The sequence below is a fragment of the Dermacentor silvarum genome, chromosome 1, assembly GCF_013339745.2.
Source record: "Dermacentor silvarum isolate Dsil-2018 chromosome 1, BIME_Dsil_1.4, whole genome shotgun sequence".
Taxonomy (NCBI): domain Eukaryota; kingdom Metazoa; phylum Arthropoda; class Arachnida; order Ixodida; family Ixodidae; genus Dermacentor; species Dermacentor silvarum.
The window spans coordinates 35,170,553-35,197,867 of NC_051154.1; the positions used below are offsets into that span (position 1 = coordinate 35,170,553).

A 27,315-nucleotide genomic window follows, 5' to 3' on the forward strand; every position below is an offset into this window, starting at 1 on the left:
TTAAAAAGTTTTCAAGATGCAACTCACCCAACTAGCCCGATTGACCATTTTGTTATCATCATTTGCCCAACCTTAAAAAAACCTAAAGGTACAACAATTTTGGAGCGTTCAGGAGGTAACTAATGCTGCAACTGAGTGATTACACAGCACAGGGGCGAATTTTATAGGCAGGAACTTAAGAAGCTGCCGGACAAATGTCGCAAATACATTGACTTCCTGGAGGAATGTGTATAATAGTGGGGCAGTTACAGCTTCCAAGCTAAATTGAGGCTCAGTGTAGGCTCAATGCTTATCAGCACTCTCTCGTATCAGGAGGAAAAAAAAACAAATTCGGTTTTTATTTTTCTGGGCCATGGCAACTTCAATAAACAACTCTGAATAGCTGCCAGTACAGTTAGTAGAAGTCTCGGTGCTCGTAGTGTGACTGGAGACGGCGTGTGCACGCGTGTATAATTAAAGAACGCGTACTAGGCCCCGTTAGGATCTCATTACAAGGCGCGCAAAGTGGGCAAAACAAGGGCTGAAATCCCTACACCAAAGTGAGAAACCACTCTTAATGGCTACCAGTACAGTTAGACGTGTCGGCGCTCGTACTATGGCCGTAGACGACGCGTGCGCACGTGTATAATTGAGGAGCACGTACCATGTTCCGTGACAGTGGCCCCGTTCCACTCTTAATATGCTTCACCGCATAACAAAACTGTATAACAACGAATCTGACTAAAGGCACCTGGTCATTATGCAACATATATCAGACCTTTGCCTCACGCGCACTTCTCAACGGATGTCTCGATCTGAAGTGATCTGAGTCAGGCCTACACTGCCTACATACAAATGGCTTGGATTTAAATCTCACTTTGGCTAGCTACCTAGCACATAATGGCAATTAGGAAGTGGCTGTGCTGCATGACGCGTTTCCCTTTCCTTTTTTCTTTTCTTTATGGCGCGGTGGGGCTGGGACAGTTTTTCGGGAGATTTACAGCCATGTTCGTACAATCAGGAGGATTGGTTAGAATCCGGTTGCCTCACGGACAAACCTGCATAGTTGGCAGGTATGTACTTACCCCTCAAGGCACATGTATCAGCGCTTTAGCTATAGCTCTGAGCAAAAAAAAAAATAGATTAGCTTAATTGGTGACAACAGCTGACGTCGGTAAGGTCATGAACGTGTTGTTGCGCATGCGATGTGGTCACATCTATGTATATTGACAAATTTCTCGGAAAATAAACAATTGATAATTGGTGATTGGTGTCGCGCGTGCGTGTGCGTGCGTTCAAAATATTTACCAAGAAATTTAAATACGAAAAGAATGACAAATAAAATGTATCGTTAAGAAATGAAACCCCAGGTAATCTGCAATCCCAGCCCTCAGCTAGATTATTTTTTCATACAACCATAAAACTTACGTCAATTCGTACCTACGTAATGTGATAAGAAATGGCGCAACATCTGTTCTCCCCACCAACAGAAAGAGGCGGCAAAAGAGGTGCAAGTACACGAAGTCATGAAAGTGTTCGCGCATCTCACATGGAACGCAAGAGCTGAGTAACATCTTTCGTTCAAATTGTGAAATAATGAATGAAATTCTCGAAAGAGAAACAATAAAATAGATAACGGTAACTATCTGTTCATTACAAACAGTTCTAATTCTGGTTGTGAATTAAGGCGAATTTTTGTGAATATGTTAGTGGTGGTCATCATCGACATTTCCATTTCCATTTCGTAAGCTTTATCGAAGAGCAGATGTGCAGGTGCTCGTGCAAAATCAAATACCAGATGTTTATTAACACGAGCACGTGCAGCTTAGGCTACACTCGACAATAAAACAAAAACACTCAAGCTCGAGTACGATGAAAGCAAGGACAAGACTGAGAATCCACGTTCACCTAAGGTTTTGCAATAACCAAAAGAAAACGGATATATTCTAGTGGCAGGTTTAGATAAGATGAAAATTTCTCCTAGCACGACCTTTACCTTAAAGAAGCATAACGCTGGCTTCCCCTAACGCACAGTGGCGCCATCTGGAGAGTGCGCCGAGAAAAAAACAACGACCAGCAATTGATTGACTTTCAAGTGTCTCGCAGAAAGGCCCCGTGACTTTCGAAAAGCGAGCCGCCGAGAGAAGACATAAGTGGAAAGCAAGGGCAAAGCACGAGAGGAGAGGACCAGCGCAATTGTGTCCCAGGCATCGATTCACGCCGCACACAAAGCGCGTTTTGTCTCTTGCCGCTGATTGGCTGTCCAGCGAACCGCCCGCGCGGACCGACCGCGCACACGTCTTCAATCCGGTTTTGGTAGCAGCGTGCAAGACGCTGCAGCGGGATCGCCGTACGGGACGTCAGGTGAGGAAGTGCGCTCTAATATAAAGAAAACAATCAACGGCACTAGTACGACGACTTTTGGCGGAAGTTAGCAAGATTAGGAAATTAAATATGAAACGACATAAGCACGCGTATCGCAAAGTGCACGTGCTACTTCACCGAATAATGACAGTGTCTAAAACAGTTATGTAATGCTAAATGCAGGTTCCTGGGGTTTTTTTTTCTTTTTTTTTTTACTACTCAGGTTATAATGCTGAAATATTTCGAAGTAGGAAACAGCTTGTGCTGCTTTCTGTAACTTGCTAGGGCTGTGATTACATTATCAAAAACATTTTAATTTGTAAACATTTTGAATTAACGAGCTTGAACTTTTAGAATACAGAAACCCGTCATATTCAATTTATACCAGACTTAAACGTCGACACATTTTATGGAACGGGAAAAAATGTACACTAAATTTGAAGTTCTAGTTAGAGCTAAGGTGGCAGCTGTAATCCCCATTACAATTTACTTAGATGACAAGGAAAACATGCACGAATCTAGCGGATACTTTTGTGTGTATGTGTGTTTTGAAACGTGCCTATGCAACCGTGTACTTCGCGTGTTCACAAGCGACTGCCGAGGAACCACATTCTTCTGGCAACCGCGTGGAAACGCAGAGGAACCACCTTACTGGGCTTTTCCTCTAACTTGGATGGAAAACCTAATTGCACTTGGTCATTTTCGCACTCACAGTAAGGCTTCGGCCTCAAAGCCTTTAATGCGAGTGCTATTTTTCTTTTTTTTTCAGAGCATGCCTGAGAACTGATAAGGCTGAAAGTACTTTAGGTTCAATTCATTTCTTAATTGCGCCAATACGCCTTTCGGCTTAAATTAAATGCGAGCATTACGGCCCGTCTCCTGAGTGAAGTCCAGGAGAGGCCGGTGCATAGGGTCATGCGTCCACAATTGGAAGTCAGTCGGTCGGCCTCGCTGTTGGCCTAGACGTGCTTGTATTTTGTGCTGAACAACACAGTGTCGCACGCACAACAAGTAGCAAAGCGGGAATTTGTTGGAATATTAGCACGCAGCTACAGTGGTATTACGAAAAAATTCTAAAGCTAATAAAATCGGGCCCAGGCTAAAGCGAGATGTAGCCGTGCATGGACCAGCAGCATTCTCGCATTTGTACACTCTCGCCAATTTGTGCATCCCGCGCAGGTATACTTTAGCCAAGAAAATTCACACGAGCACAAGGCTCGCATCACCCTGCCGCCAAAATGACCTCGGCAGCCGGCAAGAAAGGTACTATCACTGCGGCGTTTTTGGCTGCCGCTTTGGTGGCCGCGACGGCCCAGGACACGCTACGTTTTGGTAAGATGTGCTTCTCTGACTTCATTACATGCTTCCGAAAATTCAACGCAGAAATCGAGATAGATTACAATAAGAGGACAAGACAACTATGTATATATATATATATATGTATATATATATATATATTGACAGGAATATTTCCTGATTTGCTCAGCTTACTATTTTAATTTTGCTTATGTATAAACAGGTTAATTTTCAGTTTACTCTTAAATGAGTACGCGACGATAACCGCCCGCTAGTCGAGATTGGTCGTAAACATTTTTGTAAGGGAAGCAAATGCTCTAAGCAACACCGTAGAAAATAATAATCACGATTTTGCTCTGCTGGTGCCTTAAACTTACGATATTGAGTCCTACCTAGATGTTGGATGAAGTTATGGTAAAATGGCAGTTATGTGGTAAAAAAGAATGCCCTGTGGCACGAATTTAATCAGTAAATCATTTGTGGAATTACAATAACCTTGGAAGCATTTTGTGGCGTATTTTTGTAGATAAACAATAGTAAATTGAAAAGCAAATGTTGCTTGAGTGTTCAATGTCGACTGTTGCCATGGCGACCATTGCCATTGCGCTTTGACATGTGTTTAAACAAAAAAGTGATATTGCATTGCTAGCTTGATGATAGCGATTACCACCTAGAAAATGGGTTCCTTCTGATGATCGAGGGCTCAGTCATACTTGGAATGTTTGCTGCTTGATGTCCTGCGGTTTTGTGCTCAGAAAGAATCCCTTCCAATGGAACCACACGCTTCACAGCCAAAAGGCAGCCAAAAGGCAGCTTTCCTTCCCCATTAGGTGTTTCAAAGTGCAACGCTGCCACACGAGAAATGTAAAAGCGTTGACGTAATGATTAGATGGCCAATGTGGCGCACGTAGTCACTCTATTAGAGACGGACCATTAGCCCTAAGAGGAATGATCAAAAGAGTCAGTCAGCCTTCAGCGAGCTTCGTCAGCCGCTCATAAAACAGCGGCATGCGTGCGCTCTAGCTGTGACCAAATGGGTTTAATTAATCTTAATTATTTTGCTCATAAGGAAGAGCACTAAAAAGGAAAGTGCCTGGGACACGGCGTGCTCGTAGCTATAGCGTCTGGCTATTGTTGCTCCTTCCTCATATACTTTCCACTTCAGCGCTCTACCTTCTCCACTTATACCAAGGCTGCGTCAATTAACTCCAGCCAAGGCGCATGAAAGCGACTTGCATCAGGCAAAGGCGCAATATCCTGCGCATGTCTTTTGAAATATGCAAACACAGCGTCAAACGAATACAAATCATAAGCTGAAACATTTGCCTTGACACGCCTTCAGACACGGTAATGCTATTTGCGCAGCATGCAAAGCACCACCGCAAGAAACACCAACTTTCATAAAAGTTTTGGAGAGAGCAGACAGCTTTGGAAGTATAACATGCACGTGTGCGTGCGTCTGGGTGTGTGTGTGTGGGGAGCGTGGGGGAAGAAATGGAGGAAATGTAGGGTTTACGCGCAGCTATGTGCGGCGCTTATATTCAGGGGAAAGTTGTGTAGGCTGAAAATCAAGAGGAAAGCATAGCGATACTTGGAAAGCGAAGCTTTTTCTGCCTCGCTTGCAGTCGTTGTGGTGGAGAAAGGCAATGACGTGGCGAAGCTCATGATCACCGAGACACTGAGAAAGACCACCGATGCGGCCGTGACACACTCTCTCGTTGAACTAGACCCGGAAGAAGTCGACGTCGCCGACGGTAAGCGCCCTTCTCTACATTTCTGGCTCCTCGGTACAGCGCATCACGCCACTCATATTGCAGGCCTAAACATAGCGCATACAAGGTAAACACAATCGTACTAAACCCAGCAGTAATCGTGCACGGAAGATCACTACGAGTTAAGTTAGCTACTAAGGCGCCCCTCTTCCTGAAAGTACCAATATCTAAGTAGCCTCTATTGTTACCTTCACGAATAAGAATTTACGAGGGGGAGTTTACGATTATAAATAAAGTGCGAGTTCATTCTTGAAGTAGTAGGAACCTTTCTGTTGTAATTTCGATTTTAACGTTTCAGAGGATGAGTAACACAACATAAACCTAACACGAGCTAATGAGTATGCTATGGCTACTATACTGATAATTGTCCAGCTGCTGCTAATAAATAGCAGTTTAACACTATTCTACCTCCTTCAAATGGGATAAACCAACAAAAATTTTGAAACAGTAAACTTGACATAATAGTGTCTTTTCTGCTGCAACAAATCACTAGCGGAAGACGATTTAATTAACCGTCTGATAATAATTGATTAATTATATATTTAGCAGAAATTTGCTAAGCACGTTTCTTAATTAATTATTATTGGAACATATGCCGCACTCGTGGAGTCGACAGTGGTCAAACTCAAGACGTGCACACCTAATAGGAACCCTGAGGCTAGCACCACTTTCGAGATATATCTAGCTGAACTTGCGAAAAAATGCATTGGCGTACAAGTTAGTATTTTCCCCAAAAAATCTTCCTTCGAGCAATTACACAGGAAGCCAACAGGCAATTAGTCCAAAGAAAACATAGCCGAAATCACTTGTTTTTATTTTAAATGTAGAGATCACAGTGCAAAGGTAAATGAAAGTGGACGAAGAAACAACTTGCCGCAAGTGGCAGCCGAACCCACATCTTACGCATTGCGCGTACGATGGTCTATCCATGGAGTTGCTGCGGTGGCTGTTCTCCCGCCAATTTCTTCAGTATTCGTGTATTTGCGCAAAATATAGCCGTGGGAGTGTTAGCCAGCGCCACTCACGGCCACGGCAGCGGATGGGGAACATCCTTTCAACCGCACGTTTCAACCTGTAGAAAGTAGTTATTACGTCCACTTAAATTTCCTTTTACCCTGTGATTTCATATAAAAAAAAAGAAAAAAAAGCAGAGTTGATTTCTTGTATGATTTATGTGGCCTCCTTGTCTGTTGCTTTCATGTGGTTGTAGATAACAAAAAATTGGGCCCATTCAGTTCCCCTTATCTTTCTCCCTCGAGCAATGCGAGACAAAACTAAGTGGAACACCAACATATTTTTTAAGAGAGTTTGAGGACAAATATCTGTACACTGTTGCTAGTCGAAAGATTCCTCCTAAGTGCATATGCCGAGCACTGCCCAATATAAATTTCTCACTTGATACAAGCACCCTAAATCATTTATTAGGAAGTTAGTTAATAAACTTTAGTTAGTTAATTAGTCAATGTCAGACATTTATTGGTGTCCACCGCCACTGGTAACGCGTGGCGGAAAAAAAAGTGTTATATTTTTCACTGCACTGATTAATAATATTCACTTTTCACATTTGACGCTGGTGGTAAAGTACTGGCATAAAGCAGTGCGACAAACCTTTCAAGTTCCTATACATATGTCGAAGACTGCGTAGGAAGAAACGTTTTGAAATACGCATAACCATGAAATGCACGGCTTGTGCTATTTGCGAGTTTCAAGGCAACTCGTCACTGTCGTTTTAAGATAACACTCAAACTGAAATGCAGCTTCAAGAGGTTGACCACAAAAATTCAAAGGTGAATGCTTACTCGTGCAACTGCCCATGACAGTGCTCCCAGAGAGAGAGAGAGAGAGAGAGAGAGAGAAGTTTAATGGTACGAAATGCATAGAGGTCGGCCTGAGGTACATTCCTCTAGCCAGCTACTCTGCGTTGGGGGAAGGGGAAGAGGGAAAGAAAGAAGGACGAAAGAGGCGCATGATGGGTGACGATGACGAGAAAAAGATGATGTAAAACACATGGCAAGCAATTTGGTATACTCAAAGCCTACAGTTCAGGCCCGTACTTTTTAAAAAGTCCGGTAAGGCCTTAAAATTCGATTGAGCGTCTGGCCAAGGGCCTAAAAGTTTAGCTAAAGTGCTAGCGCGCATTGAATACGATGGAGTTTTGCGCGGTTCGACCTTCGTAAGGCCACCAATAAGAATGAGAAGTCAGAATAGTGTTATCAGCCTGTACGGACAGTAACTCTTCTCCTGCTGACAAGAGCTGTAAACATGCTTTATTTAACATAATCAGGAGAAATTCTGTAAACAATATATTTGGACATCTGCAGTTGATGTCTTAAAGAACTTAATGCAGTTACACTAAAAACCTAGGAAAAAAGAATTGCGCAACCAGAAGAACAAAGCGCTATCCTTAGTCGTGTCGTAGCGCAATTTTTTACCACGAGCCTTCATTCTATAGAGAGTTATCATGAGCTACCTCTCCGACATCATTCCACACAAAACTTCAATATTGATAGTCTTGTATAGGGTGACCACAATGTATCGTCTTCAAGTTGGCGGTGCAGCGACCAACGGTTCCTCTCTGGATGCTTCGATGCAGTGTGCAACGCCATTTTCGCCGATCCGAAGCCGGACGTGCTGATCGACGCCGTGCGCACGCCGGGCAGCACCGTGGACAAGCTGTCGACGGCGGTGCGGGACACGGCTCGTCGCATGGGGCTGCCCACACTGAGCCTCACGTACGGCGTGCACAACGACTACACGCTCAGCGGCTGGGATAGGCTCACGGCGCTCGAGCGTGAATTCTTGGTCCACGTCACGCCACCGGGAGACATCTACACGCAGGTGATTCGCGACCTCTGCAAGAAGATGGACCTCTCCACAGCCGGCATCATCTACGACAGTAGCGTCAGTGAGTGGCCATACCGCCTCTGTGCGGATACTTAAAAATCCAGGCGACACTTTCAATGTAACAGAAGTCTAGAAAAGAACCCCGTGGAAGCATTCGCCCGGCTCAGCCCTGACGCTCTGTGTCAGCGAGCTGTGCTGCATCGCGTTACCGTCAGGCGCAGTCTGCGGTGCTGATAAATGGTTGCGTGGCTATGGCGTAAACGGGTGAACTTTAGTATCGCAAGCAAACTGTTGCATGTCAACGACCCCATTACTGGCAGTTGGCGGGGAAAAAAAAGGGAACCTAAATGAGAGTCAAAACCAGAGATCGTCACGTCTTTGTAGGTAAAAAAAAAAAAAAAACGGCTAAAGTCAGGCATTTATTCCTATATTCCAGTATTATTCGTGCCACGAGCTATGACGTGGCCCTGTTATTGAGGGTTGAAGTTGTGCCACACGCATGCTATTTTTGTCATCTGGATGTCAACGCTGTTCAACGGGCTGGAATGGCATGGCTAAGTTACCGTAGTCGTGGTGGTCACGTCTAAACTCTACCATGGCAGCTGCTCGCGTCGACAGCTTTTGTACGATAAACCCACTGTGGCGTGCTCGCAGAGTCAGCCGTTCTTCTTAATATGAGCTAATGACATTATCGACAGTGGCAAAAGTATGCAAATGTAGTTCAGTGGAAATTCGCGAGGAGGAGGAAGATTCATGAAAGGGGGAAAATGTCATTCATCTAAAAGTAGCACCAAGCTGCAAAAAGAAACCCGTACGTGCACGCTACGCTTAGGTGGATGGAAATTTTGCCCTTTCAATTGCAAAAGTGAAAGCTGCCCCATGTCCTTGCGTACTATCAACCTTTAACCCAGTTAGAAAAGGCGTACGAGTACGCTCTTTTATGTGCCATGAAATGATTGTTATGTGCCAATAAGCGCTTGACCAAGTCCATAACATCGATAATTAAATCGATGGTACAGCTTCAGTGCAGTCCATTTACGCTGTCGAAGCCCTCAGCGACTTGCCAGGGTACCGCTTACTACGCATTGTACAGCGACTGCGAGGTGTACAGAGCCGTAGCTCCCATTTGTTTTTGTTTTTTAACTTGAACGCAATGCAAGCTATTGCTGCAATTATGGGAGGTTCCGCGCGTGATGCCGAGTCCGCCATTAGACTCTCTCTTTTATTTTTCTACACTGTGACCTAAATAATATACAACAGTTATTTTCAAGTCATATTCCAAATTGAATCTCTTTATTCTTCTCGTTGTTCTAGCAGTGTCCAGTCTACGATGTCCTCAGCAACTGCTAGTCGATGCGAATTATAAGGGCGGACTAAAATTTAATGAAAAAATGTCGATATGCTAGATTACAGGTTACGTCAGCTTAGGTCTGCCGTTTCACCAGACACGCTTTACATCCTGCCCTATTCGTCGTTGTTCGCACAGGGTAGCGCGCGGAAAACCTCACCTTGAACCGAGTCCTTTAAAACTGCCCATAATTAACATCTATCACTCTGCCACTCCCAGTCATCGACCACAAATACGCGCGGCTGCTGGAGAACATACCGACGCGGCACTATCATGCGGGAGGTGGACGGCACCAAAGATGACTTCAAAAGAAAAGCGGAGCTCATTCACTCCACGGACGTCTCGAACTTCTTCATTCTTGGCCGGGGTGACACGATGAACCAAGCTTTGGAGCTGGTGAGAGCCTTCACTGCAGCGTGCAAAAGTGTGCAAAGAACGCAAGTGTCAACACGTCACCTGTGCGCTTTGCGCTTTGTTGACTCCGTTCTGTAGGATGCACGAACAGATTTCCATCCCTCCCCTAACACTCTGAACTTTCTTGCGGAAGGTCGTTAGCTCAAGCTTAGTTGCAGCTCTCATATACAATGCTCAGGAGACCGTAAATATTGTTCCTTACATTTCGCAATAACTTGAATGAAAGTTGTTTCCTTAAAGGGAGCTGTGAATTATAGCGATAATCTCAGTTTGGGTTCTCGGTTCCTTTGTTAACCGAGTGCTTCTACTCATGTCAGTTTAAAAGAAAGGTGTATCATATTTTGTGCCTCCGCGAGACCCTTACTGTTTTGTGTGATACGCGCTGCAGGGCTAGTTGGTTCATGATTCAAGCTTAAACGAATAGGGCCATGAATAGTCCATGTCTTATATTACGCTATTCTTCAGCTTGAATTACTGTACCTCCTGATTCAAAAACGGCATGCCAAAACTATGAGACAACATACGAAGTAACCTGCTCGGAAAGCACAAAATTGATGCTTGTAATCTTATCCAGCATAGTATAGTTACTTCACGAATACAAATTGTGTAATAGCTGCGGAAAATGTCTAGCTTTTGTACTGTACAACTTAGTAATATCTCTAGGGGCATCAGGGGCTGAGAAGCTTGCTTTAGACTTTTACTGCTTCGGGTTTTTGAGGGAATAGCAAGTAAATGTCATGAAGTTTCGTTGCTAGGAAGTTTAGTCGTAACGGCAGCAGTTCGATCACACCAACGTGTTACAGAATACTTCTAGCTGAAAGGCGCGCTTCAGTAAATTGGTGAAGATGTATTATGGCGTCAATACACGTTCATACTTCAAGTGGGAGCTGATATAACTAAGCGCTAAATACAGAGGAAAACATCTTGATATACACCATCTAATTTTCATTTTTCGGGTTGTTCGCTTTCCACTTCCGGTCACCTTGGACGAAAATTACCAGGCACTGCTTCAATGAATCGACGTGAAAATTCTTACCTAGACACTAAAACTCTGTCGCTACTTGGACCAACAGCAGAAATAAAGTACACACATACGGTTTCAAAATTTTTTCAGGCTAATTATTGGCATCTTGAAATAGCTGGTTATGTTGCAATGTGCACCATAACCCAAACACTAAAGCTAACGACGTAACTCTCGTTCATAATTAAATAAAGGCCGAACGTGTTGTTCTCAAAATGTTAAAATCCGATCAATCAAATAGGACAGAAAATGTCTCAAAACACGACGTGCTTTCTGTCGTCACGACAGAAATGGCGTTGTAACAACAAGGTGAGTGCTTCACGACAGAATCGACTGTGTTGTGAAGAAAGGGTGAAAAAAAGTGCTGTAGAAATTTCTATCGTTACGACACAAATTTCTGTCATGACCACAGTTGTACGTCTGAAACTATCACAAAAATTTCTGTTGCCACGACAAAATATTTTTCGCATGCCCGTTCGAAAAACACTAGAAAATATTTTTGTTGCGTTTTTCAAACGGGCATGTGCTGTGTAGAATTGTTAAGCCTTGGGATTTGCTTTACGTTCAGCTTATTCTTAATTTGTGGTTTTGCACCAGGCTCACAGAAACAAGTGGAACAACTGGCAGTTTGCATGGTTCCTTATCTCAAGGGTAAGAGTCTACCGTCTGTCTTTCTGGTTCTTCGCTACCTAATTTCACTAAGGCATACCTGGTTTCATAGCGAAAATAATAGTACTGTAGTACACCAGCCGTTCTGAGGAGAAAAAAATCTTCAGAAACTAGTAATACTTAAGAACAGTCCAGATTATCTGTGGATGGGCGTGGCTGTGACAGTGATGTCACTTACCACGCAAGAGTGACGGACTGTGTGACTGACGATGTGTGTGCTGCGCTATGTGCTGTCTCCCTCTCTTCTCCCCATCTTTCATTCTCCCCCATCCCGCTCCCATGTGTAGGGTAGCAAACCGGTTATGCTAAACTGGTTAACCTCCCTGCCTTTCCTTCTCCACGCTTTCCTTCCTTCCTGAGGCATGTACCTGCTGGTAACATTTTTAATCGCTGTGATTTGTGCATTGCGCACAGTTTACTAGTGACGTTGCCACCCACTCAATTATTCGTTCATAATCACGCGGCTGCTGAAACTTACATTTCTTAACTCAGGAAATGATGAGAAAAAATCTTCTTTTCTTTTCGTATACGATGCGCATAACCTCGAAAGAACAATGAAATCCATTTTTTCCCGGTCGCACAATAGTTACAGCGTTAGTTTTTTGTGACGTATTTCTGGCTTGCGGGAACTAAAACATGAGTTTAGTCACAAAGTTTCTCTGTCGGCAAGCTGCGATGCTTCATAAAGAATGACGTGACCCAAAATGTTTGAACTGAAATTTTCTTTTCTTTTAGAGTTAATAAGTTCAATTCTTTGCCTTTTCCTGCAGTTTTTGTTGTTGCTGTTCGTTGTTTTCTGCAAGCGTAAACAGTCAAGCCCACAGCACAAATATGATGTTTTGGTTTCTGTCAACCCGCCCGGTACTGGAGAGTCGTCATAAAGAAACGTAAGCGAGTAATATGCTTGTATCCCCTTACAAGACTACATAAGTGTAGTCAGAAAAAAGCAACAATTGCAAACAAAGTAAAAAGATAAGAAAAAAGAACTAATCACCTTCTGACAAAGAATGCTCAAACCTTTGTGAGGAACACTACGTGCGGCAAATCTTCTCGATGAAGGTTTAGCGAGCTTTGCCTAAAAACGGACTACTGTCTTTTGTTCATTTTCCAGAAGAGCTCGTGTCAATTTGCTTGTCCCGCGGTAGCTAAAGGGTGCTCCTACCCATTGCTATCTTCTCTCCTTTTGGACTAATCGTTCCGGTCTTTACTTGGTACCTCTACTTCGTTTGCAGGAACCACTGACATTAGAAACAGCTGAGAAAAAAATCTTCAGAAACTAGTAGTACTTAAGAACAGTCCAGATTATCTGTGGATGGGAACTAGGCATGTTTTATGCATTTAGAGAAAAAAATAACGCCATCTCAAAATGTGATCAAACGGGGAGAAAAAAATTGCGCTACAGTTTGGAGAACCTTTATATCCGAATCCGATGGTAAGTTGACAACCGTCATCGGTCCCGCTACTTGGGGAAATAATAGCGTTCCCACGTACGCCCTCATGCTCATTATTTTTTTAACCTCTTGGCTTCAATATACATGCTTCACATTGGGAAAGGCAAGCTTCTTTGATAACACCAAGTTAGCCACCACACAAAACATCATGTGCTGTACGTTGGCACTTCTCCTTCTCCGGCAGGAGAATTACACCCCCAAATGTTCGGAGTGCAGCAACGTCACGTTCATCGTGGCCACGCCGGAGCCGACCAACGCTGACCTGCTGGCAGCAGCCAAGAAAGACAAGGAATTTGAAGTCCAAAAAGAACAGGTACGAACGCTTGCCATCTTCTTACCCAACTCATTTGTTCGTTTTCATCTAGTACGTCATTTCTTCGGCGGGCAAAAAAAAAAAAGAAAATTAACACATGCTGAAGCAGAAAATTGGTAACGCCGTCATTTTCTTTTTCTTTAACTTAATGCACCCTGCTTGAGCAAGAAGTGCTTATTAGGCGAGTCTAATCGTTGTTCTAGCTTTAAAAGAAGGCACATGAAACCGAAGAGAGGATGGCAGGACAGACGTAGCTGTGACTGAGGAAGAAGCCGAGTTGGTTCCGAAACGTTGGGTGGGAAAAATCCCTCGCCATGTTGAAGAAAATAGCGAAGAACAAAACTACCTGCTCAAGGCCGCAGCATCATTGTGCCACGATAAGAACGCTCGCGTCCATATAAAGAGAGGAGAATGCGCCTTCGGATATGCAGCCTCTGACTCTAACAATTTTGACTTCGTGAGAGGTGGTCAAAAATATTGCAAGTCGTCTTCCGGAGGCCACTCTCATGTAGCACCGCGCTTCAATAGAAGAGGTGACCTCTTCAACCTTCCTGAACCCATCGCTACGAAGCTCAGTCGGAGCCAAGAAAGTACAGTGAGAGCTCGGGAATTAACTGCCAGCCTTAGTAAGACTCTGTTGAAGTAAATGTTAATGTCTTGCAGCGGATTCTTGACGGTTTAAAGAGGCCAATAGAAAAAAAAGACAGCAATGCAGTTAATCAACGCTGTGGCAACTGTACGTAACCATGTACCGTAACCACGAGCACAGCGGAGCAGGATGCTACATCACGTGTTTGTTCTAACACCTATATTTGACACATTACCACAATATACCTCCTCTTTCCTTACTAATTTGTTCTCCCCTTCCCCCTACGCGGAGTGGAAAACATTCCATCGGGCTGAAGCATCCGTGCTATTTTGCCGACGTCCGGTTCCGCTTTACGGCGGGCGCAGTTCGGCGGTGCCGCATCGACGAGGAAGGAATCGCGCTGCATCAGTTATTGGCATCTTTCTCTTCGTATGCTCTCCTACGAACTATATTATCAGCACATGACGTCCTCTTCGTAATCAGGCAAACGATTACCAGCATAAATTGTCGCCTGCGTATTCTGAGTATTCCGTCGTCCTAAACGCGCAGTTCTCCTTTTAGGCTGTCCACGCACGACGCACTCCACTGTAAGTCATCACTTGGCGATGGCTGGGTGATCGCACGTGGGCTAGGTTACTGTTTTCAATGCGCTCAGAACGGGCTTATTGAAAAGTGTTATTTATTTATTTATTTATTTATTTATTTATTTATTTATTTATTTATTTATTTATTTATTTATTTATTTATTTATTTATTTATTTATTTATTTATTTGCGTGGTGCTGGCAAAGTTAATGGCCCTTTATATAGTTATTTTTGTGTCTTCAATAGGTGACGAAGCAATCTGCAAGCTCCAAGCTTTTCTCTAATCACTGTGTCCGAATTCTGAAATATGAGGTTTATGGAGCGTTTCGCAAGTGGTAAAGTATTGAAGATCTTTTGTTATATACAATTAGGCTGCCGAATACGACCTAGCCGGAGAGATGTTGCACTCAAAAGGCTTCGGCGCCGCGCTAGAGGTGTAGAGCGCACGAGAGGCTGGACGACTTTGATCTCTGCGTGCTGCGGCGCGTCGTTCGCAGCTTTTACCGGAGTAAGGAAGTACAAACATTGGAAGGCAGAGAGTCATCTAACGATACCAACTAGCCCAACTGTCCTTCACCTCCGATGACACAGGTTTCCTGTATTGGATATGGTACTTTAATCACAGATTCTTTCGCCGAATTCCGAGGTCATGAATGCCCACCGAGTGTCATTCGAAGTCTTCTCGCTTCGTACACGGATGCTACGGGTAGATGAAGCTCACTGCTTTTCTCTCTGAGGACTCTCTGAGGGTCAAAAAGCATCCTATGGGCAGTATAAAAAGTCTGGCGGAGGTATTATAACTTGAGTAAGACTTGTTGTTTGAAAGTTTCAAAGTTTCAAAGTTTATTTAACATAAATAAGGTATACAATTACAAAGTACGCACCTTTGGGACCCAAAAAAACTCGTTAAAGGGTCCCTAACGATGGTTATAAAGGAAGAAAAAAAACACTTCTATGGCAGCTGCTATATTATACTGCGAAATCACTTAAAACGAAAGTAGCTGAAATAAATAAAACAATTAAATGCATTCGTAGAGAAAATTTCACACGTAAGTTAAAAACATTCTAACAATTTTCTTTTTTACATCATCAAAAACATTTGCACAGGGGAAAAAAAAGTGAGGTTGATTGCAAGCATGCGCAGTGCTACGCATTGTCAATAAGCGAGTGCTTTCGTTAGGGTTCATCTATCCTCTGTTCTAACACCTGTTCAACTGTCTACTCTTACTTGTCGTCTCATTCTGTGCCATTAAAAAAATTAACTATAGGGTTTTACGCGCCAAAACCACCACCTGATTATGAGGCACGTCATAGCGGAGACTCCGGAAAATTTGGACCCCCTGGGGTTCTTTAAGGTGCACCTATATCCAAGTACACGGATGTTTTCGCATTTCGCCCCCATCGAAATGCGGCCGCCGTGGACGGGATTCGATTCCGCGACCTCGTGCTTAGCAGCCCAACACCATAGCCACTAAGCAACCACGGCGGGTATGTGCCATTTCTAAAAGTTAATATGACTTGTTTCACAATAATATGGTATTATTAGTGAAAGCTGTAGCTTGTTCATATTGGGGGGCGTCAACGTATACCTCGAACAGAGAAGAATAAACACGGACAATGCTGATTTAATTTTCTGTCTGTGTCTGCGAAACCTACGCTGACGCCCCCAAGATAATCCATCATTACCTCGCCCAGCTGTGCATCTTGCTACCACAGCGACTTCGGAAAATCAGCAGCGCAGTCGTACGAATGCACGTGACCCAGCATGAGCCACGTGCTTATCCAAATTAGAGATAGCGTCGTCTGCTCAGACTCGAGCACAGCCTCGGATGCGACTTGGTACTCCACGTCCACATTACTGTGAAACAATTACGAATGATAAACGTAGGCTCCGGAGGAGGAGGAGGAAAAAGAAGAAAGGAAAGGTATGGAGGTTAACCAGACGCACGTCCGGTTTGCTACCCTACACGGGGAAGGGGTTTAAGGGATGAAAAGAAAAGAGAGAGAGGGAGGAAAGTATGAATACGCGCGGTTGTCCAGCACTTCACAATCGGTCACTGAGGCCAGTCGACTTCATGAACTGTAACAATGCCCGCGTCGCTTTGTAAGCCTCCGACGCGTCGGGACACGATCCAAGAATCTTTGTCTATGAAAACGGTCTGCTGTCTAATCGGTTTAACACACTCCGAGAATGATGTCGCGTTCGATCTGAACAAGATGACAAAACACAACACACGTTCCACCGTCTCCTCACAGTTGCAAGAGTCACAGAGTGCTGTGTCGGACATGCCTAGAAGGAATGAGTATGCTTTCGTAAAAGCCACCCCTAACCAGAGGCGGCAAAGTAAAGTTGCATCACGGCGGGGGAATTTCGATGGAATCTGCAGCCTCAGTGTAGGATCCAGCCGGTGGAGACGACAGCTCGTAAAAATCGGGTTGCTCCATGAAGTTTCTGTCTCGGTTTGAGCGAGTAAACGAAGACCCCTCGCAGCGTCTGTCCTTGATAAGGCTACAGGAACAGTCAGGGTTTCCTTATGAGCTGACCGGGCGGCATCATCAGCAAGGTCATTACCGACGATGCCACAGTGCCCCGGCAGCCATTGAAAGATGATGTCATGTCGGTTCATGAGGGCTTGATGGAGAACCTCTCTGGTCTCAAACACCAGTTGATCATGTGTCTTGCGTCGTAATGCTGATTGCAGACTCTGAAGGGCTGCCTTGGAGTCACAAAAAATGACCCACTTTCGAGGTGGTGTTTTTACGATGTAAATAACAGCAGCACGTAGGGCGGCAAGTTCTGTTGCCGTAGAGGTCGTTATGTGGGACACTTTGAACTTTCTTGTGACTTGTAAGGCCGGGATGATAAAAGCGCCTGTGGAGCTGGTTGCTGAGACAGATCCATCGGTGTAAACCTGCGTTCTTAGTTCATATGCATCGTTCAGTAATGACATTGTCAATGACAATGTCTCGGCGTAGGCTCCGAGATCCTGAAACACGTGCCACGTGACGAAGTGGACATGCGGCGCTGTCCACTTCGACATTAAGACTATGTTGCTCGCTCACTGCTCGATGTGTCTTAATGAACGGTACCAGTATATGTCTATCAATACGCATTAACGATACGCGGCTTCAACGCACGTTTTTCAGCAAAGAAATGTGTTTGCTATGAATTTAAAAAAAACTATAGGCGACCCTAACCTTTCACTTAGGTGTCTTTTAGTGGCACTCGCGCCTCGACGTTGGTGTTCTGTGCATTGGTGTGCGGTAATCAGTGATTTATAATAATTCTAATTATTCCAGACACTTCAGTAACTCAACTTGTAACTAAACTTAAGCTCTGATACCATATCTATAATGAAACCGATGAATTTTGTACTGTACTATTTTTATTTTTTCTTCCGATTTATTTTGAATGTCCTCTCAGCTGAATAATTCTAATTATTCCAGACACTTCAGTAATTCAACTTGTAACTAAACTTATGCTTATACTTATATTATAATGAAGCCCATCAATTTTGTACTGTAATATTTTTTCTATGTTTTCTGAATTTCGTCCCCGGTGCTCTCAGGAGGTGAACCGGAAGTGCTGCGCAAGAAACAAGAGTTTCACTCGATGCTCGTGCCACTAAAAAAATCATGTTTATCATATTTCGAATCTACCCTGCCTGCACTTCTACGTGCTTAAACGCTGCTTTTCTTCTTCCCCCCCCCCCCCTTTTTTTTTTTGGGGGGGGGGGGGGGGGATAGTTCCGAAGGAACTTTGACTGGTTGGTTCAAAGAACCAGAAATTGGATACGCAAAGCTTTTAGTTCGCAAGTGCATTTTGCCCATTGCCAGACCGCCTTCACGTCCAACATCAGGATTGCCTGGAATTTCTTCTTGTAAGCTAACAATTCTAATGTAAGGGCTTTTCGTGAATACCTATACATCGCTGTGATATTCCGCAACTCCAGCAGCGGCCTATACGGGTGATGTCATCAAAATAAGAAAGTTTAGCTCCGTCCTTACTTCATTACATTACATTAGCATAGGGCAATTGCTACAATACAGTGCGACCTCAGGGTCCTTCACTGTATTTTACTTCTTTATTGAGCTCCTCGCGCAACCGTCTTGTATAGATATCCGGGGAGCTCAGCTTATGTGTATACTGCAGCTCGACGCGGCCTTCTACATTGACGTGACGAGGATGGTCATCCAAGCCGCTGCCGAAGAAAGAGCGAGCAGGCGGATGCCCCCTGACCTGGAGTACCCAACGTGCACGAACATGAATCTCACCAGCTCCATGCTCATGGAGCGCCGGAACATCACACTCAGAACGACAATGATGCAGGTAGGTGCTCTCGCCGTTGGTTCCATTATTAAACCCCATTTTCACGCCTCAGTTGATTAACCCCATACTCTAGAAAATTACACCCTCGATAGTAGATTGAATGTCGAAACACCCTTTTTGCACCCTAGACCCTTTTTGCACCCTTCGAAAATGGGTGCATTTGCTAGCAGAACACATTTAGTGCGCCTTTGCCTTAATGTCAGGCTGCTAAAAGGGTGTTTTGTGCGAAACATTCACCCTTCAGAATTTGAGGGTGCTCGGGCACTTCAATATTTCAAGCAAGTAAAAAAAAAACAGCAGTTTGCGCCAATTCATTGTTCGAGCACGTCATATATGATCACATTAGGTAAGGATATCAACCTGTCACTTCATGTATACATGGCGTCCTCGGTGATGAAGTGGAAAGACATAACATTTTAGTTTTTTTCCCAACCTGCCTTTGCTTTTTACCACTGGCTTCGTTTAAGTTGTTTCAGCTTGGTGTTGTTTTATAGATTAGCTGCCAATCGTGAGCGGTACCGTGCGTCAGCCAAGCATAGTTCTTCAGGCGCATGTTCTTTCCGGTGTAGCATCGGGGCCGGCGCAGTATTATGCGCAGTAAGTATTGCGCTTTTTCGTGCAGTATCGGATGGAATAAAGAGTCTCGGTTGCATGCGGAGCAATCTTCTACCGATAAGAACACATAACAAATATCTAGAGGCGCTATTTCACTCTTAAGCTACTATATTTATCCTGATGGTTCTGTCGCAAGGCAACAGAGAAAACAAAAGTGGAATGGTCGAGTGGTCGCCGTTACGACAGAGAATATGTAAGTCCGCAGTTCGAATCCAGGTCCAACGTCCGAAAGACTAGGGTAGTGACAGAATAAAATATTTCGCTGTAAAAATACAACGTAAAGTGCATTTCGGCAAAACATGCACACTTTGGGGAAATGGTGCAATTTCAAAGAAAGCACCCTCTCTAATGGGCGTATTAGTTCACCTAAACACCTTTTTTATGGGTGTAGGGTGGTGAGTTATAGACACCAGGAAACACCATTAAGGGTGAAATTTTTTCTTAGTGAGCAGTTAATTAGCTGGCTATCCGTTCGCGTCTTCTGATGACTGCAGCAGGTCTCCAGCTGCCTCTACAATATATATGTGTTTGTCTGCACTGAGCTGGATAATTTCAGTTCCTCCATGAAATGTGTTAGTTAAGCAAGGTTTTATACGCTCATTATTCCTTCGTATAGGGTCTTACTTGGATTCAGTTTTTAGCGGGCAGTTAGTTGCTTGGCTGGTTGAATATTCGCAGATTAGTTCTTTTTTGTGTGTGTCATTATTTATTCTGTACTGAAATTAATTGTGATGTAAATATGACACTCTTATGGCAATATTTACACCATTAAAGCAGGTCACTGCCATGTGTCGCATGACAACAGCGTCATATTGGACAGTTCGCGAAGTCCGGCCAGGGTGCTCAGATAATCTTTGCCATCAATACCAAGGGCGTCGGAAGTGCTTGGCGGACAAAAGGCGACTAAGGGTGAACATGGTGCCATCCTTCTGCAATGTCTACAAGACTTACCGGGCTAATAGTTTGACAGGGTGGAAATATAGTCGTACCCCATTGCCTCCTCGCTCGCTTATTTGCGACGCTATTGATCAACGGCAGTTTTTCCTTCGAGTGTCGAGCAATAGGCCAGTTGACTGATGTGTGGTTCTTAATGGCGCAAGCCAGCTACGGCCAAAGAGCGCCATAGCAATAGGTCAGTAGTGATCGCACCAGAAAACCTACTCGCCCCGGTAGCTCAGCTGCTATGCCTTTCTACTGCTGATCATGAAATTGGGGGATATGATTCCTGAACCTCATCTTCAGCATTCTGACACGCGCTTAGTGCACGCTAACTAGCCCCTGGTTGTCAAAAATATGCGGAGTTCACCAATATGGCATCCCTTATAGCCGAGGCATAGGTTTGCGGCTTTAAACCTCATTGACCTACTGAAAAGCCTCTCCTCCTTTATTTTCTATAATTATGGTGGATATCGCTCTTCTCAGAGGAAAAAAAAAGTTACATTGACGTTTCACTTCGGGAACGCGGGTGACGCGCAAGCGTATGGGTGCTATAGGCACATGAAGCTATCGACCCTCGGTGCACCTCGACTATCCGCATCGCAGATGGCTTTTAAGATAGGGCTCGCGCGGCCGCGCCATAAACAGCAGCCGTCGGAGTCAGACCAAAGTATTCCTGTTAGGTCGATTGTGTGCATCTTGCCACTACCACATAAATCCAAGTGCCATTGAAACGAGAGACAATGTAGAAAATGATTATCCTTTTGTTAAAAGTGACCGCCGATCGTAGGGGAGAGAGAGAGAAACGAGAAGGGAAAGGTAGGGAGGTTAACCAATAGGACGAGCCCGGTTGGCTACCCTACGTATGGGAAGAGGGAAATGATTAGCTTTGTGCTTATGTTCATATCCTGGATAATCCCAACCCTTATGTAATACCCTCGTATGGGGTCTTTAAGGAAAGAAAGAAATAGAAAGGAAGTGAAAGAAAACTTCCCGCTTAAGAAAGGCGAACCCACAGCCTCAGCAATTAATCGAGCAGCGCACGCGTCAAAGGCTTTGTGGGTCCGGCTTCCGCCGGCCGTAACTTTGTCCACATTCACTTCCTTTCCTTGCATTAAGACTACTAAGATAAGCACAAATCTCACCTGGAATCACTGGGCACTGTAATCAGGCAAGGAAAGTTATTTTCATGTTTTGCCATACGACGCCTGTTGGCATCATACGCTTGCTACTTAAACACCGCACTCCAGATTTCTCGTGATCCTTCTCACGCAATGTGCACATGCAATTTCAGATGGAGCACGCTGGACCTTTCGGACCCATTGTGATACGAGAAAAGGAGAACGGGTACCAAGAGATCAGGATGTCCGTACAGAGAGCCAACGCACGGAAATCGAAGAGGACGAACTTCACGACGGTATAGGCACAACAAGACCACTTTTCCTCTTTATAGGTTCTGCCAATGGCCCTCATCATTGTGTGTGTCTAGCTTGAGCACATTAGGATGACGGAGACCCAATGTTGACAAGTCCTGCGATAACGCTCGGCGCAGAAACCGATTCTTTGTATGTGCTGATTTCTCTGTCAGCTCGTCACTGAAAGCTCGTTGGATTCTTCAGAGCACACCCGACGCGATGCCTTGAAAATTACGGTGCATCTTGGCACTTGCCTGGAGGGTACTGAATGTCATAGCTTTTTAATGCGTCACCCGTGTCATCGCTTGCGAGACCATGTTGCTGCATCCCCGTGCACGTTTCTTTCCGACCTTCGATATATGCCTTTCTATGCACACAAAACTAAACGTAGAAGAAGCCTGTCCGGTAGCAAATTTAGTCTGCACTATCAGCATAAAACGAAACGCGAACAAAAAATGACTGATCAGAACGTGTATTACGTTGTTATTACAAGGAAGTGCAACGTGCAATCGCTCTGTAGCCGGTTTCTAAGCGCGGAGTAGTCTCAAGTGTACGTTTTAGAGACAACTAAATCACTGTTAGAAATGCAGGTGATACTGGAAATGGACAAACGCATTGGAGTAGTTTCGGAATTGTTCGCGTTTGAACTTATGCTGATAGTATATTGCTCTTTTCTAGGTCGCCAACTGGACGTACAAAGACCCTGAGGGACTTCTGGTGGAAAGTCCCGGAGAAGATCTCAAGAAGTACGCCGCGGTCACGGTGTTTCGGGTTACCACGATCGTCGTAAGTAGAAACGCGTCCGGAGAAGTATTTATTAAACTGGCCATATAATGTCTACAGCAAAACATCGTTCAAAAAGCCACCCAGTTGCGCGCCCAAGCATGTGGGCGACCCTCGGTGCGGTTGCGGTTGCTATGGCGGAATCTCCCATTCTCGCGTACATGATTGCGGACATCTTCTGCCGATGCGCTCACACACATAGGCAAGGTAGCAATATCTACAATATCTACATGTGCTTTTTGAACAGCGCTGCTTCTATTCTTTTCTTTTCGAAATATCAAAAAAGATAATGCGCCGTAATTGTTGTCTGAGAGGTTGGAGAGTACAACGGCATAAATAAAAGGGCGAAAATAGGACGCTAGTCACGTGAAGTAACACATGTCTGCAGGTGTCGCTGGCCGAGATTCTACCCTGTTGCCTGTCACACTTTAATCTTCGCTTCGCCATAAGATTTAGTTCAGCCAATAAGCGAATGAGCCGCAGGGGATCTTAACAAAATACAGCAAAGTTTCCCTGCTTTGGGGACTAGAACCAACAGGCAAGGAATGTGAACTTAGCTTTCAGTCAACTTACAAGCGCCACGCTTTACATGACGGCAAGGTATTGCAGAACGATTCATGGCCTCGTAGAGTACAGCCTCGGTTTCCTTTTACGGCATGACCAGGGAATGTTGTTACACGGTCCCCTTCATATATTTGCAGTTCCTAGCTGGCTCTTTGTAGCCGGTCGTCACTTTGTTGTCACGTTGAACAAGCATGCATGCTTTTCTGCACTAGAATAATGATGACCGTGCTACAAAGAGCCGTTTTCCTTACTTTTTTCTCAGCAATGACGTTCTGTGTGCTTATATCCAGGAAATAAAGACATTTCTGCAAACGATTCAAGCCTGCTGATGGCACGTTAAGTAGCCAGCTGCGTAACATCCAATATCAGTCGGCGTATATGCTCCCTGGAATACACAAGTGTATTGGCATTAGTCATGAAAGCCTAGTGCATGAAAGTTATATCAAACCGTGTAAGGTGTACAGCTTGTACGTGTACACCTCACTTCGCCACAAGATGGCACGCACAAAGCAAATAATTAATTAATTGTTGGAATACATGCACTTTTCATTATAACACTTATATTTAGCAAGAGCTTACGCAAAATGAAATCTACGTTAGCGGAAATGCCTCTGAAAATCCAACAACGAGCTTTCGAAAACATGGCTGTTCGGGTAGTTCGGGTATCGTGTTTTATTAGTTTTTCTTCCGCATTTCTTGTCAAAGCATTATTATTACTAGACAGGTCAGCCTAAAAAGGTCAGTCTAGAAAGCATATACACACGCACACGCACACACGCATGCACACACACACACACAGTTCGGCTCTAACTGAAACGCCCAATGCATTTCTCCGCAAAGTTCGGGAATTATAATATCTCGAAACTGGTGCCATGCTGAGAATTCGTTCCAAGTGGATCCGCCTTGTGAACTCGATGGTTAGAATTTGAAAATTGCAATATGGGTCATTAGGTAGTTAGTTAAAAACTTAATTAGTGAATTATTGTTAATTATTCGATTATGCATTTCAATTTTTTGAAAGTAATGTCCGCCTCTTCGAGTAGACCAGCTCATGAACTAGAATTGTGCTATCTGCCACAGGCAACCTTTAAAAATGTTTGAACGTGTTCGCTGAAACGCCCTGTATTAAACCTGTAGTAGCATGCCAAGCCTTTTGCTCGGCTACCCCAACCCCATATACTTAAAATTTGTCTCACCAGTGCGCACGTATTTCCACTACTGGCTGATATTACAGTTTCCTTGTAATACATGCTTGGAATACGCAAAACATGTATGTGATGGGTGGGCTATGCGGTGTGAATAAAGTACAATGGCAGTGCTTCTTCAAGAGACTATTGCCCTAGGCTAGCGATCAGGAATAACGCAGCGGCAACATTCCGAGCACATTAGCTCATAGGAACCAAATGCAAAATATCATCTTTTTGTTCACTACTGCACACGTATATAAGCCCATTAACGAACACCTGAAACACACTGAAGTTCTTCAATTTATTTCCCTTCAAATGTAAGATCAGTTCACTTTTTTATGTCCTGTATACCTCTTATTTTGCTTTGAAATATTTTTAAACTTGGCTTGATGTTCATTTGTTGCAAAGCAGAAAGAAATATGCAAAAAAAAATATATTCTCACACATTAATTTTACCTTGTCCCGTTAAAAAGTTAAACAGGCTGCACTCGATTTGGGCTTTTGAATTATTGATAAACCCCGCGCCAGTATGGCAGTGGGGCATAACATATTTCGCCATCAATAAACACCACTTCACCAGATATACAGCAAGCGAACCGCAATAACCGCACTATGTCATGACCCGCCGTGGTTGCTCAGTGGCTATGGTGTTGGGCTGCTGAGCACGAGGTCGCGTGATCGAATTCCGGCCACGGCGACCGCATTTCGATGGGGGCGAAATGCGAAAACATCCATGTACTTAGATTTAGGTGCACGTTAAAGAACCCCAGGTGGTCCAAATTTCCGGAGTCCCCCACTACGGCGTGCCTCCTAATCAGATCGTGGTTTTGGCACGTAAAACTCCATAATTTACTTTTTAACTATGTCACGTTAATCGTGTCCTTAAAATTTCATTTCACTTCGTTATCGACGCGTTCACAAGCGGTTCGGTGCCACAGTCACTCAAATGCCGGATGAGTAGCCTTCGCTTGAGAGCACAGCACCAATTTAATCGAAGCAGCTGCACTCCATTGATGCTCGTCGCCACCGCTGCGCCCAGCAACCGCCGTTCATCGTCAAGAAGAACACCAGCAACGGGGAGGACGAGTTCGAAGGCTACTGCATTGACTTGATCGACGAAATCAAGAAGATACTGAAGTTCGAGTACACGATATACGAGGTCCAGGACAAGATGTTCGGCTCCATCAACACTACCACCAAGCAATGGAACGGGATGATCCGGGAGCTCGTCGATAAGGTAAGCTAATCGGTGGCACAATCACGTAGGCTGTACGCCACCATGTGGTTGTCTAATTATCTAAACCGTAGAGGTAAACTCACACAGCTGAGGTGAGCTCGGCTGTGTGGGTAAGCTAAACGATTATTGCTTACATTGGCATTGCTAAGAACGTTATAATTTAAAGATCTCGAAAGGCTGGTGTCGAAAACACTCTTCAGTGCAACGACGGAACGCCAGGAGGGTGTGCTGGGCACTGAAATACACGCCTGATTTCAAAACTAAGCATACTATTTCTGACATCAAAACTTCCTGTGTTGCAAAGGGCTCTATCATTGATCATGCTGACTCCATCCGCACATCGAGTCAGCGTCTTTTGACCTGGGTGACTGCAGACTATTTATTCGCACCTTTAAAAGACGGATTCATTGACGCACTATAACAGGATAGCCAAACAATGCAGAGTTTCAAGGGAAGATGTAGATTTGAAATGATCAACCGTGGTCGAACAAGAGAAGAAGTCTGGGGAGCCAACGTTTCGAGAAATTCCATTGTCGAAACGCTGGCTCTAGGGACATCTCTACGCGACCAAAAATTATTTGCTATGTGATGAAACCTACGACACACTAGATCCAAATGTATGAACAAAATCTATGACAAATATGTCTCTGGAGTCAACGTTTCGACAAGGGAACTTGTCGGAGACAAGTGCCCTTGTCGAAACGTCTCTGTACGTCGACACATCGAAACGTCGAGACATGTCTCTGTCATCAAATACTTTTTTTAATATTTTTTATGAAACGCGTTTGCTGGTACTGTCTAATAGTAGGTCAAATAGGTTCAAGTGTACGTGGATTGGGAGTAATAATATCCCATGCCTCGACCATAAGGCGCACTTCGTTCTTATGTCTGAACAGAACGTATACTAGAATGAAAATTTCGGAGCGCACTTGCAATTGCGACAGTTTAACAAAAGGTTAAATGGTGTTCCACCCATCAACGAATGATTATGCCGAAGTAATTTCTTGTTGATGCAATGTCCTGTCTGTAAGCGACCGCAGCTAAAAGGAACTTTAAAACTATGCCCATACAGCATTCTGCGAACTTACTTGGTATGCTTTACTTAACATCCGTCAGGTCTTTTCTTGCCGTTGAACTGGTATTTCTCTCTCTGCATGGCGACGTATATTTTTCCTAACTTACTGTCCAGCGTAAGTCAATGTGACACAGAGTGAATGCAAGGTGCAGCCACGCACTGTCTTCTCATTTCGAATGCATTCTGCAACCATACGCGAACTGGAAGACATGATGCGCAGTGTGGTTCAGTGCTCTGTATAGAGCACAGAAACCACGCGGAGTTTCATTCAATTACTACATTGGCGCTACTGCCTACAGGAGCTGCAAGTGGGACGGCTCATCCAGCATAGGAGTGATGGGTAGTTCATGGACTGGCCTAAAATTCGTCCTTCTGGCTTCAAACGGCTTCGTGAAACTCGTCATTTTCAACCATGCACTGCCTAATATATAATAAAGCAAGCATTAATTAAATTGTCCGACGGCAGGATTCGAACCTCGAGCACAGAAGCCCGACATTGAAACCACTATACGCCATGGACGCATACATC

The 27,315-nt window shown here is 44.3% G+C and overlaps 1 protein-coding gene across 1 annotated transcript in view; it reads left to right on the top strand.

The window, feature by feature from the left end:
- The first annotated feature begins 3,535 nt into the window (after window positions 1-3,535).
- The window catches only part of LOC119460091 (ionotropic receptor 25a-like), a 39,681-nt gene continuing 15,901 nt past the window's right edge, over window positions 3,536-27,315 (top strand). Inside the window, 11 exon segments of the mRNA XM_049672948.1 lie at window positions 3,536-3,675; window positions 5,265-5,393; window positions 8,005-8,316; window positions 9,823-9,871; window positions 9,873-9,999; window positions 11,636-11,689; window positions 13,343-13,471; window positions 18,798-18,974; window positions 21,820-21,894; window positions 22,619-22,726; window positions 25,514-25,711. Of these exon segments, the coding sequence (XP_049528905.1) occupies window positions 3,582-3,675; window positions 5,265-5,393; window positions 8,005-8,316; window positions 9,823-9,871; window positions 9,873-9,999; window positions 11,636-11,689; window positions 13,343-13,471; window positions 18,798-18,974; window positions 21,820-21,894; window positions 22,619-22,726; window positions 25,514-25,711 (1,452 nt within the window). The 5' untranslated portion in view covers window positions 3,536-3,581.